Here is a 14,023-nt window from a genome sequence, read left to right as displayed (position 1 = left end):
TCCACCACTACACACGCTGAAGGTCATATTCATGCTCATATCAAGCCAATTTACGAGGGCAATCCCAAAAGTAAGGTCTCTAAAGCGGTGGGGACGTAGAGAAACTGTTCGTATGGCTGTTGGCCACACTGTTGTGATTGGTGCTTCCTCCACTCCCAAACAAGCATGTGCGGCTTTGCTGGGATGCTCAATCTTGGCTTGACAGCCCTTGAAAATGGAGCTTCCGTTGAATTCTACCGCCAAGTGCGAAGTTCGCGCAGGAGACCGTCAATTTCCGACGAGACAGTCGCGAAGGTTGAGGAAATCATGCGTAAAGATCGGCGGTTGGAACTTCATCACCCACCCACCCTATAGTCCAAACTTGGCACCCATTGACTACCACCTGTTCCCTAAGTTGAAAGAACATTTGTCCGGAAGGAGATTCTGCTCCGACGAAGAGGTGAAAGATGAGTTTCAACGCTTCCTGAAGGACATGGCTGTGAGCTGGTATGACATGGGCATTCTAAAACTACCACAGCGTCTACAAAAATGCATCGACCGAAATGGCGATTATGTAGAAAAATAAATAAGTCTTTAACCTTTAAAATGATGTAAACATTATAGAAAATAAATGGTTGTTTGTATTTCTAAAAAAATAGGAGACCTTACTTTTGGGATTGCCCTCGTAGATCTGTGATTTAATCTAACGTGCTCAACTTTTAAATTGCAATAGCAATTGGCAAGAAGAATCCATAAATAACTGCAGAATTACAGTATTTGAGGGTTCCTCTAGAGTGACTCTTTCTCTTTTGTATGATTTGGCTCAAAAACTAATTAGCACATTGTTGTGTCATAACAGGCTTATGTTTTGAGTTTGGTATATTTCCGTTCAGCTGTTTTAGCTGTAGACTGTTCTCAAGAAAGTGTGACACACAGACACACACACACCCACACAGACAGACACACACACCCATCATCCAGATATTGATGTTTTCAGTATCAAGAGACCCTAAAACATCAAGATATTTTGAAAACCCGGAGATCGAAATTTTTGACGAATCTAAAGGTTTCACCCCTTCCCCATAGATGATAGGTTATGGTGGGGGAAGGCACAAAGCAAAAAATGCAGCGATTTTTTCATATTGCCTTTGCATTTGATTTAAAATTATCAAACATGAATTAAAATCCGATCCTGCATACATATTGGTTTTTGATGTAATGGTATTGCTTTTCAAAAGTCATATTGACATATTGTACATTGAACTTAACTAATGAATTACTAATTTCTAACTGCCTATTGCAATAGACTGACACTTCGGCTGAGATTGGTTCATCCCTTGTGCCTAATATTGCCAAAACAGATATTGGCTCCACACAACCCTGGATTGGATAAGCAGGTTAGAAGATGGATTGATGTTGTGACTGCTAGGGGTATTACAGTGGATAGTAAACAACCATAATTACCTTATGCAATATGTGCGACTAAAGTCTTTGATTTTATTTGTTATGTTAAACCACTCAAAAATAAGAATAAAAAATGTAAAAAATGAAATATAATACTCTAATTACCAATCAATGAGTCTGTAAGGTGCTTAGTTTGAGAGCAACAATAAAAAGGAATCCTTAGAGAAAATTGAATAATTGATGGTAATATCATGTCATTTTCTAACCCTCTAATAAAAAATCAGTCAAGGTATTATTTAATAGGCATTGACAGATTTGCAGATGAAAGCTAAGATTAACGTTGGGAAAAGAAGAAAACCCACACTAGAAGTTACAATAAAATTTTACACTGCAAATAGCTTTAAATAAAGAAGAATGGTGAAAATATTAAGGAAATTTGCAGTGCCGTTGACATTTCTTTTAAAAAGGACAGCAGGAAATAAAAAAATCAAAATTAGGAAAATATTTTAATAGTTTCAGAATTGCATAGCTAGGTGAATTAATGCTGTATAAACTCAAAAGTATTGTGGTTAACTACAAATATTTTGAACAGTAATCAAAGTTTATTCTTTGTATGCACAAAGAAAAAAAATAGCCCCAGGCAGCCTCAATGTAATTAAACATTGCATTGGCGATCCTAAATTGTCCCTAGTGTGTGCTTGGTGTGTGTGTGTGTGTGTGTGTGTGTGTGCCCTGCGGTGGGCTGGTGCCCTGCCCGGGGTTTGTTTCCTGCCTTGCACCCTGTGTTGGCTGGGATTGGCTCCGGCAGACCCCCATGACCATGTAGTTAGGATATAGTGGGTTGGATAATGGATGGATGTCTGAATCCCACATTTTTGTGATTCTCATGAATTTATTTAGATAAAGTTCCTGGGAAACTTCAGATATTCTATCTTGAGTTGCTTGAATTAGAAAAAGAAAAAAAAAACACATCAGCTACTTCGAGAAAAGCAAAAGTTAAAAAAACACTTAGCAGTGTGGCCTACAACATGTACTGTTTACAGTAAATTTAAACCTTTGGTCTTTGTGTTGCAGTCTGCTAAAATTGTATTAATTGCCTTCTCTTCTGACCTGCTTGACTAGATGTTTACTGGCTTGTAAATAAAGCATTAGTTTACTTGGCTAATTGCCTTCAAGTGCAGGCTTTTCTGTTATGACTTTAGATAATACTATATGAATGACATTATGTATAGTATACTGTATGTGGGTATTGCATTATAATATAGAATTTTATGTCATTTTCCACTGCTTTGCTATTAAGACAAATATTGCAAAAAGAAAGTAAAGTTCTATAGATACATCCATCCATATATTAAATAAAACTGAAAGGAGTATCTTTACAAGAAATTTCCATTACTACAACACCCCTTTAGTAAATTGCCTTTTCTTTGGGGGTGCAGTATGTTTGAGAAAGGAGCAGTGAATGGAAGGAGTGCAGTGTTCTTGAATATTTCCCTGAAAGTAAGTGAGGCAAACCTCACCATAGATAGAATTATTTTGAGCAGTTTTGCTGCCAGGTAAAACAGAAAGTATCTTCAATGCACACCCACAAGAGACAGTCACAGTTAATAAACATGCAGCCATAGCACTCTATTGGGAAGAAGCAAAATGCTATAGCAAGAAAAAATTCTATTTGTTTGCAGTATTTACAGTAAATCAAATAAGTGTAGATACCGAAGGACAGGTACATCAGTATCCCAAAATGATGAATAATTAAAGATGCAATTGATCACTAATATACAAGGGGGAATCAAGCTAAAATTAGAAAATTGGATTTATTTGAAAATGGAACGAACCTTAACAAAACTGATAATGTCATTTCTCAATGTAGTCTCTACCCTGCTCATTGCATTTGTGCCACCTGCCTGGAAGTGCCTGGATTCCAGCAGACTAAAAGGTTTTGTCTTGTCCTTGCAACTTTAGCTTGACCTTCCCTTTGTACAATATGATGATTGTTTCAGTGTCACACTACAGAAAGTGATTCCTTTAAGTCATTTCTAAGGTTTTATTAAGCACATTTATTAGTAAGTGCCTATTTACATAATTATTTCATGTATCCACTTTTCTAAACCTACATTTTGCACCACAGGGTTACAAGGAGCCAAAGTCTCTCACCAGAATCTATCCTAAAGCAGAAACAAAATTTGAGTGAGATTTGAGTGAGTAGCCAGCCTTTAAAAACAGTCTCATATTAAATCACATCCTGAACTTTTAAGATATGAGAGGGAATTGGAATGCCTGCAGACAACCCCTTCTGGCAGAAAAAAGCAAACTCCATACTGACAGCTACTGGGCCAGATCATTTTTCCCTAATTGCCTAAGCAATCGCTTTCTTTCTAAAAAGCTAAGTCTGCTACAGTATAGACAATAGGGACTCTTATTTTCAATTAAAGTCTACTCTCACTGCCTATCCATCTTCCCTGTTCTACCCTTTTATTCACAAGATTGGGGTTTGGATTTTTCATGTGTTTAACCCATCATCTAAAGAATTTTCTTTTTTCTTTCATTGTTGCTTTTCTTATTTATATATAGGTTGCACATTATCATTCTAACGTCCGACTCCGCACTTAAACTCTGTCTTATCCCACTCATCTCTGTTCATTAAAGGTAATGTCCTAAAATTCAGTTTCTCTCAACTCACCTCCAATGCACTTATATGGAAATTTTTCATTTGAAAAACCAAGCAATTTCATAACAAATTTATTTTAAAAATTTAGAACAGTTTCTGATGACTTACCCAGTGTGTATTTAAAATTGCTCCGTGCTGCACGTGACGGTCAAAGCATTCATCATTGATAATTCAAGCACATTTAAATGAGAGGTCCTGTATTGAAATCAAAGAAAATGTCTCCTTTCAAGCTTTAAATAGCAAATATTGCGCAACTCACATGTACAAATGGGTGTTATGAACTCCATTCAAATGTAGAGGTATCCAGAGGGATAGGGAAGATGGAAGCGCTCAGGGAATTAAAGTATTAGTAAGTCTTAGTGTAGAAACATGCAAGGCTCAAAAATACTGAAAAAGACAGACTGAAATGATAGTCAGAACCAGAATCAAAATAACCTTGCAAAAAGGTACTCAAACTAGCTTGTTTCAATACTAATCAGTGTAATTTTTTATTTATTATGAATCTGAAAGCTTGGATTTATCAAATTGCACTTACCCATCAAAAATTAGCAGAGCGTGAGGACATAAAATGGTCTTGACCAAACTAAAGCAAAAAAAAAAAAAAGAAAATGTCACCTGTGGAATAAGGATAAAAAATCTAAGCAAATAGAACAACAACTTCTCATCACTCCAGAAAAGAATTAATTATTATGATTTCAAAATCCTGATTCATCACAGTGGTTGGACTATAAATAAGAAGTAAAGATTGATGCTGCAAGATTTTTTCAGAATAAGTCATTCATAACAAAATCAACGATAAAACTGATTACGGGGAAATTAATATATGACCATAAACAAATTAATTGAGAACATCTTTTTAAATCAAAATTACTAATAAAGAATCTCACAATGCTTTTGCTTTCTTTTGCTTTCTGTTCTTTTATCATGTGATACTGAGAGTGTATTTGTTGAGTTAAATTTTCCAGCTCAAAGGGATGCTCATGTCTACTTTCACTCAAGAATCTGGAAGTGGCTCTTCAGATTTTGAACATATTACACTGGTTATGGTTCAGAATACCTCAAACAATATCTTATACTAGTCAAGGTTCTAAGTATCTCATGTGCTATCTTGCTTTATGGTGTATACAGTATGTTATAGGTAGTGTTCCCGTCAACCTCCTGCACATTCTGAACTTTTGACTTCCAGTTATAATATCAATCAGATTATGAAGTTAATTGATCAGAATCATCTGCTTCTTTCAGAAATAACATACTGCAAACCACTTGCATATTATTCATTGACACTTTCCAAAATTTAGTTCAATGTTTTTTCACCTCACTTTCATTTTACTGAATAACTTGTATTCAATTAAAATAATTGGAGACCTTCCTTAAAGCCCTGCATGAATCTCCTTAATAATGATGAAGCTGCAGGTCTCCCTCCCTGCATTCAGTTTTGGCAATAGACGTACAGTTGTGGGAAAAAATTCTTCCAAAAATTTTATGTTATTTTCAAACATTTTATAATGCCATACTACTGTATATGTATTTCAGTTATTTGCATTGGAAGAACACAAAAAACCGGGTGAAAAAAAAGGCAAATATAATTTTATTTCACACAGGACCCAGGAAAGAGCATTAACAATAGTATTGGCACTGCTGACTTAATAATTGGTGGCACACCCTTTGGAAAGAACAACTGCAGTCCTGCACTTCCTATAGCTATGAATGAGTTTCTAGCATCGTTGTACTCTGATTTTTCACCAGTCCTTTTCATGGGTGTGTTCACCCAATATCTTTTTTCAGATATCCCCAGAAATGTTTAATGGGATTTAGATTAGGAGACTTCAAAACAGTCCAACACTTGTTTCGAAACCATATATTTTTGAAGTATGCTTTGGCTCATTGTCATACTAAAAAGACTCATGACCTTTGATGGAGACTATACTTTGACATTGGATCCTACATTACACTCCAGAATTCCTTGGTAATCTTCAGATTTCTTGATACCATGCACAGTTGCAAGGTACCTAGAGCCAGAGGCGGCAAAGCAACCCCCAAAATATCAAGGATCCACCTCAGTGTTTGACAGTAGGGACTACTTTGAACATAAGCATACAGATAATGGGCTTTAGCAAACCCTCCTAATTTGGTCTCATCGCTCCAGACCACTTTCTCTCAGAAGGATTTTAGTAAACTCCAGTATGGCTCTTTTGTGTATCTGTGTCAGAAATGGGGTCCTATTGAGTAGGTTACTATACAGCCTTTCATTGCGGTGGAGAGAGATAGTGTGAGTGGACACTGTTATAACTCTCTTATCTGGAGGTAAGCTTGGATCTCTTTGGCAGTTGATCAAGGGTCTTTCTCCATTATTTGTGCAATCCTTAGTTGCAATCTTTCATCAGTTTTTGCTTCCATCCTTGTCCAGAGAGGTTGGCTACAGGAACAGGAAAATGAGGGTCCTTAGAGATGGAGTTGAAACTGTGCAGTTGTTAATGCTTTTCTACAATTTTATTTCTCACCTCTGCGGACAATTCTTTACTTTTCTGTCTTTTCTCCATGCTGAGTGTAGAACACACAGACACAATAAACCCAAGTCAAATCCCCTTTTTCTTTTTAGACTGGTTGAATATGTGACTTGTAAACTGCCAGCATCTGCAACATGCCACACGTAATTTAGAATACCAATTACAGTAGGATTACCTGCTTGAAATCCATTTATTTCTTACTTCTGAAAAGTGAAAAGTGGCAATAATTTTGTCAATGCCCTTTTTGGGGTTCTGTGTGACATAAGATTAAATTACTCTTTTTCCACGTTTTTTTGTGTTCTTCCAAAGCAGATAACGAAACTATATGTTGACATTACACATTTTGTAATGGTATACATTTTGTAAGAGAACTGGTTGATTATCTGAAAACATCTGTAGCAGTGCCAGTATTTTGGTCACAACTGTATGCGTTGCATCCCATAGAGTCCTGGTTTGATTTGTTTTAATGCTCAACCCTAACTACCTGTTGAGTGCTGTGTAGTTTCAACCCATTAGTCAGAAAATCTTTTATAATAATCCACTTAACAATGGAAATTAAAATTTGGACCAATAATTGCTTTTTAAATCCAAGCATGACATTTTACAAGAAAGTTAATTAAAATATTTGCTTTTCTGAAACAAGCAGTCCTCCATTTTTAATAGTTTTTCTTTGATTATTAGAGCTTGTCCCCTTTTTCAGCAAGGTATATATATACAATAGAAGTGAATATTTTCTGCATGATGCAACTGTGCACATCAGCATACTTTTCAGTATCCTACTGAGGATTATCTGAAGGCTGACTAGTCTGTGAAAGTTGTGGCTGCCTAAGAGCATCCTTTGACTCTTGTTGTAAACAACTTCAGTTCCCATGTATGACATTTTGGGTCTGTGTATTCTTTGAAATTCTCCTTGTGATTAATGAAAATAATTCAGGTTACACAAAGAAGAATGAGATCACTATTAATAAATAACTGTAAAATTCAGGATGTGAGATGTACATCAAGGAAACCTAAAGAAAAACTACAAAGAGGTGAAATTGAATGTTCTGCTACCTGGCAGCCTGTTAATATGGATTTAGGACTAGAAAATGAGCCAGAATAATAAAACATTAAAAGAATAAAGCATTATAACTTGGCACATAATTAAAAAGTAGTACATTACATCAAAACAGATCAAACAGTTACTGTATGCCAACAGACAAACACATTTCCCTTCAGACATTAAGAATTCCATTTCATACATTTTTAGCATTTTTATACACAATTTAAAAAAAATTTAACTTGTTTAATTGCCATGACAGTCTGCATTTTCATAATTACGTCAAAGAGAATTGAACATTTTAAGCTGTGGATGTTGGGGTTTAATAAAATAATAAATTACCAAAAGAGATTATTTTAAACTTTTATTTAAAAGAAGTATGGAGTATACAAAATGTCCATTATATAAATGTATGCTAATCATTTTAGTACAATCCATCTTTCTGTCTATTGATCTGTCTTTTCATCCAATTAGACAGAGTAGAATGAATTATTAGAAATATACAGTACATATTGAAACAGAACCATGAAACCCTTCTCTTTACCTATTAATTTATTCTTTAGGTTTTGTGCAATTACTGCAGTAAAAAAATAGCAAATCCAATCTGTGTTCGGAATTTGATATATATAAAATGATAAAATAGGGCACAGAAAGATTTAATCTGATCATTTGTAATTATTTAATTTCTACTTAATTTCATTCAGTTAAATGTTAGTGTTTTATTTAGTTAGCACTCCTATTAATCCAGCTCTGAGATTGCACTGCTGGTGAAAATGCATAAGAACACATAAAGGATGCACACAAATACTAATTAATCACAAAATAAGCAAATTTTAATGCAGTCTTGTTCTAACATTTCTGTTGTAGAATAGAATAGTTATTACTAGTGTGAGCCACTAGGGGGGACCAGAGAACCCCAATTTCCAGATACAACTTCACAGACACCAGTCCCTTTGAAATAAAGCTGCTTTATTTCTACATATACCTTCCACACGGGTCCAATAATCATCAAAATTCTCTTCTCTTCCTTTCTCTCTCTTTCTTTCTTTCTTCTACTCCTCAACACCACCCAGGCGAGTATTGTCCATTCCAACCCAACTCTGACTTACCTGGATGATGGTGGCAAGTCATTTTATATTTGCTAACCCAGAAGTGCTTCTGCTCTTCCACCCACATGGTCTGTGGAAGGTGGAAACCCTATGCCATATTGCTGCTCTCTTTTTGTAGCACCCCCTGGTGGCACCCACAGTATCCAACAGTGCTGAGACAAAGAACTCCAAGTCCCATAGTGCCCGCTGCAATCCGGGGAAGCTGCCATCTAATGTTCTGGGGGAGGCCATGTACCAAATCCATTGTTCTCCCAAATCCTTCCAATATATGGGCCTACTGGCTTGGTATTGTTCCTGGATCTAACTCAGCCAGGACGCCTGTGTATTCCACCTGGCATCAACATCCTCTGCCTCTATTCTGGGCAAGGAAGAGTTTTCTTTGCCCCATTTCTTGGAGTGGCATAGGGCTGGCCTCCCGTCCGTTTAAGGAACCACGCTCCTTCCTAGCCAGGACTCCCACCTCTGCATATTGTCCCTCACATTATCAAGGGCACAACATAAATCCATGAGACAGAATTTCTTACATTGAAGAGAGCGAAACAGTAATAAATAGAAAATTCTGTTTCCCTCTTTGACAAACCAGAATGAAGTTTTCTTAAATAAACATGTTCATATAAGATGTATTGCTACTTTTTATATTATTTAAGAGAAACAAAGGAGACTGGAGACTTGCCTAGAAATCTTGAGAAAAGACTTTCTTAAACTATGGGTTGCGTGAATGGAATTTGAATTGCATAACTAGAAAAAACACACCGGACGACAATCCAAGGGGAAACAGACAATGATCAATGGAGATTCTCCGAGCAAGATCAGAACAACAATCAGTCACTGTTCTGTGGCGATTACGAGTCATGAAGACGTGCATCACGGAAAAGTGGTTCGTAAGGAAACAAAAGGTTAAAAAACACTGCTTTAGAACATAAGGGACTAGATTTGATTTCTTGAAAGACTTTTTTTCTAGACCTTAATTTGTGGTATTTAAACAGAATTTTCTAAATGGACTCTACAAGCATAAAATTGTTGATCTTGCTTAAGAAATTAAGTTCACTTAATTCAGAGCAGGATCATTTAGGGGGAGGAGTGCTACAGCCAATCTCAGCTAGCATAGATTGCAAGGCAGGACTAAACCCAACACACAGTCCCAGTCCATTGCAGGGTGAACACACACATACACCAAACACACACTAGGACCAATTTAGTATCATCAGTTCACCCAACCTGCATGTCTTTAGACTGTGGGAGGAAACTGGAGCACCTGGAGGAATCCGACCCAGACATAAGGAGAGCATGCAGACTCCAAGTAGGGAGGACCCAGGATGTGAACCCCAGTCTTCATACTGCAAGGCAGCAGCGCTACCACTGGATCACAATGCTGCCCCAGTTACTAATATTCCATTCTAAAAGAACCAGGTATCATTTCCATTGTTGATAAAGTAATCCAAAAATTGCTGTTACATATGTATGAAGTAATTTTCCCCACATGGCAATTTTCAAATGAACTGGACTAGCTTCTTTTTTTTCAAAGAGAAAGACAGACTTATTTTGGTTATTTTCAAAAATGGGTTTGTAAAATTATATTGGATAATTCATTATATGTGGTCCATGGAGGTGATTTAGCGTTTCATATCATGGGTTAATAACATTTATAATTATCATGTCTTTAACGTCTGCTTTTCAAGTGTTTCTGGTTATTTAGGAACAAAAGGCTTAAGGCATCTAGATGATGGAGTTCTTCAAAATTCACCTCCCCTCCATTCCCACTGGTACCAAGAAATCAAAATGTTTTCATATGTCCTCACATATGTCCAATAGATTTTTAATTGGAAAAACTAAAGAGTGTACACCTTTCAAACATGAAAATCTAATATAACAGGCATCTTAACTTTTAAAACACCATTGTACATCTATGTCACTAGTAACTGGTTTTAAATGCACAGTTAATTTCTCCAGTGTTATTTAAGAATTTATTGATTTTATGAAAAACGTAACAGCTTTTTACTTTCTTAAATTGACGAATAACAGTTCAATGAGTTGTTCTGCATGTGGAGCTTATTAATGGTCAAGAAATACATCTTCTCCAATTTTAGGAAGATCTTTTCTGGAAGTGCATATGTAAATTGTAAGCATCCTTATAGAGCTTTGTGTGCCAACAGAACACAAACATTTTCCCTGTAGGCCAATGTTATTAACAACAAATGGCACTGTTTAACAGTGAAGACATTTCATTGCACTTTCTCAGCAGTCAGCTAAATTTCTTCTGGAATCCCACAGCTCTGAAACAGCAGAGAACATTAAAAAGAAAACCAAATATTGAGGCTGTGGTAGCCTCACAGCTGGTAGCTTCAGGGCATTTTATATGTTTCACAGAGTTGGTGAAACATGAATTATCTTACAGTTGATTATGTACAGTATTTGTAACTGTTGATTTATTTAAATGCAATTATTTGTTTTATTTATTTATTTTTTCATTTTACCCAGGTATAATTCGACTAAGTGAAGGGTTTCATGACCGCTATCCTGTTGAAGACTATTTGGATCTGTTTGATCTGGCTGCTTTTCAGATTCAGGATCAGGCACATGGAAATGCAACAACCCAGTACAAACACAACATCGTTATTGGTAAATGTGATTTTATTGGTTGTCAAAAATATATAAAAAAAAATAGAAAAGCTCCATTGATTATACTGTGTTGACCGAAGATGGTACGGTTAATAGTTTTTGAACTTTTAGAGACGTTTTAGAAAGTATAGCCATTTAAAAGGAATTTTTAGCTGCTAAATTATATTGTTACATAATGGGAATGCTGTTAGAATTTCTTCTGATCTGGACTCCACACTATAAAAGCCAACATAAAACCTGGCATAATGAAGCCACACATTTGTTTGTACAGAAAGACTAAAATCAAACAATTTAAACATTCAAACATTTTAACTGCTTAAGAGAAAGCATAACATTCTAAAGCACACATAATCGATTACATGATACAAGAGGCCAGAGGCTATCCCTGCTGCATTGGGTATAAGGTAGGAACAAACGGTGGGCTAGTTGGGGTGCCAATCCACAGCAGGACTCATTCATGCAGAAATCCACGTTCACTCACAAAAGCTCAGTTTGGAATCACCATTTATCCAACCTGCATGGATTTAGCATGGGCGAAGAAACCAAAGTACTCACAACAAGTACACGTAGACACATATAAAATGTTTAAACTCCACAGGTAAAGTTCCTGGATGCTGGATCCATGTAGAAGGATTGCTAAACACTGCACCACCATTGTCAACCATTTGGCAGAGAGGTAATACTGTAGATATTGTTGGTGTGTGTCATGTTGGTTTTTCAGGCCTTTTTTACTGTCAGGCTTCTTTTCTTATTTATCATTAATGTGTAATTCTCTGGTGTTTTAATTAAATGGATTTAATTGCTTAAGATATATTAACATGGGCCTTTTGTTTATTAAACCTTGAAAATACAAATTTGAAATGCAGAAATACTGTTTAGAGAAATGCCCTTTTGGGACTACAATGGGAAAATGGGTTTGAATAAGAATGAGTTTCCCTTTGCTGTTTTTATTTTTTCCCTTTGCTGCATCTTGTACAACACTCAACCTGTTGAGTAACCCACCCATTTTCAAACTTACTTAATCCCGTTTATGGTAACACTGTGCCAGTTCACTGCAAGGCACACTTGACACCCACACTCACTTTTGCATACATACATGTGTTGTCAGCCATACCCACTTAATCGTATTCAGAGTCGTGGTGCCTGAGCCTAACCAGGCAGCTCAGAATTGATACTACCCTGGACAGGGCATCACGCACAGACACACACACATTTTATCCTCCACATTACTTTCCACATAGACAGTGACCAGGCCAAATGCATAATATCTATAAAACTCATGTATCATGTATAGTAGAGTGAAGGTGCATGTCAGAGAATCTATAACAGGTGTCATTTCGCTTGGCTTTTCTCTACAGTTATTCAAGAAATCCAGTTGAGTACATTATGCAGTTATCATCTACTGATTAACTGTGTACACATAAATAATGCAGGTTATACAAAGTCCAAGTAATTGGGATAGAATCCTCAAATATAAGTCATGTTTTACTCCATAATGAATGTGTGTTATACTGTACTGCATATTTTTAAAAATGACTAGATACATGATAGCACATTGTGTTACTATCATTGCTGTTCTTTTATTTGCAAAGACCAGTTAGCCAGGTCAGTTTTACACTGAGAGAACCTACAGAAATGTACGTAATGAAGTACCACATATTAAAGTGTGTTTCATATGCAAGAAGTTACTACGTATGTACTAATTTATTACTGTTTGACATTGCTATTTTCAGCTTGAAAGTTTCCATTTAACAGTATGCTAAAGAAAATATTTACTAATTTATTTTCTTCCCCTAACATATCAAAGCATTCAATGTGCAGTATTGCACTAATTAAATTCCCAAGCACACTTTAGGAATTTTTGATTTTGGCTGTTACTGCTACACTACCTGTACCAATGCTGTGAAGCTCCACTCTAGTAAGAAACTATTTAAATTAAATTTTTAGTTTCCTGTACTTGACTCTGTTAATTAGTGCAGAGTATCAATGCATTATGTATGAGACCTTCTTCACCGCTTTTGTGGCAAGCAATGAAACAGTAATGATATAGAATGTAAATTGTACAAGGACTTTAGTAATAGCACATCTGATACTTTGGTACTGAATACATGCTCAAGGATATAAATGATGAAAAGGCCAAGGATAACTTGATATATCAGAATGTTGGGTCAAACCAAAAAAAAAAATCTGTGGTTTTAATTTCTACAACAGAAATTTCTATTTGATTCACAAGTATAGCCATGGCTATATACAGCTAACAAGCTAAATGCAACATTTGCCATTCTTTATTTAATATAGAACCCTTCACCAACACATATAGCTTTAAAAATATAATTTAGAGTAACAAGATAAAATGCAAGTTCCTTATAAATTATGGAAAAACTGTCACTAAAGAGCCTACGAGAGTAAACAAACAGTAAATGTACATGGATTGACACCATGCTGTTACAGTATAGTACAAGCAGAACAACTACAGTAGATAGAGTAGATTCAGAGAATAGGCAAATATAGGTATAGGCAATACAAATATGAGAGAAATGATGGATTTTCAATTATGAGTTCCAGGGGCTAAGAGCCATAAAGCTAAATGGGAATGGCTATTCCCCAACAGTGGCAAAAAGCTTTAGAATTATAAGAAAGCTGGAATAAGAGGTTTTCATCTGTGTGGAAGGTCAATATGAGGCAAGTAATGATGATG

General features: G+C 35.9%; 1 protein-coding gene across 4 annotated transcripts in view; it reads left to right on the top strand.

Annotated features, from left to right (window-relative positions):
• chst15 (carbohydrate (N-acetylgalactosamine 4-sulfate 6-O) sulfotransferase 15) overlaps window positions 1-14,023 on the top strand; it is a 232,668-nt gene that overhangs the window by 168,313 nt on the left and 50,332 nt on the right. For all 4 annotated transcript variants that reach the window (XM_028795250.2, XM_028795249.2, XM_028795247.2 and 1 more), the window contains one exon: window positions 11,185-11,325. In XM_028795250.2, coding sequence (XP_028651083.1) covers window positions 11,185-11,325 — 141 coding nt within the window. The remainder of the gene's footprint in view (window positions 1-11,184; window positions 11,326-14,023) is intronic.

This window comes from Erpetoichthys calabaricus, chromosome 2 (assembly GCF_900747795.2).
Source record: "Erpetoichthys calabaricus chromosome 2, fErpCal1.3, whole genome shotgun sequence".
NCBI lineage: Eukaryota > Metazoa > Chordata > Cladistia > Polypteriformes > Polypteridae > Erpetoichthys > Erpetoichthys calabaricus.
Note: the sequence above shows the minus strand (reverse complement) of the source record. Positions and strands in the feature narration are given on the sequence as shown.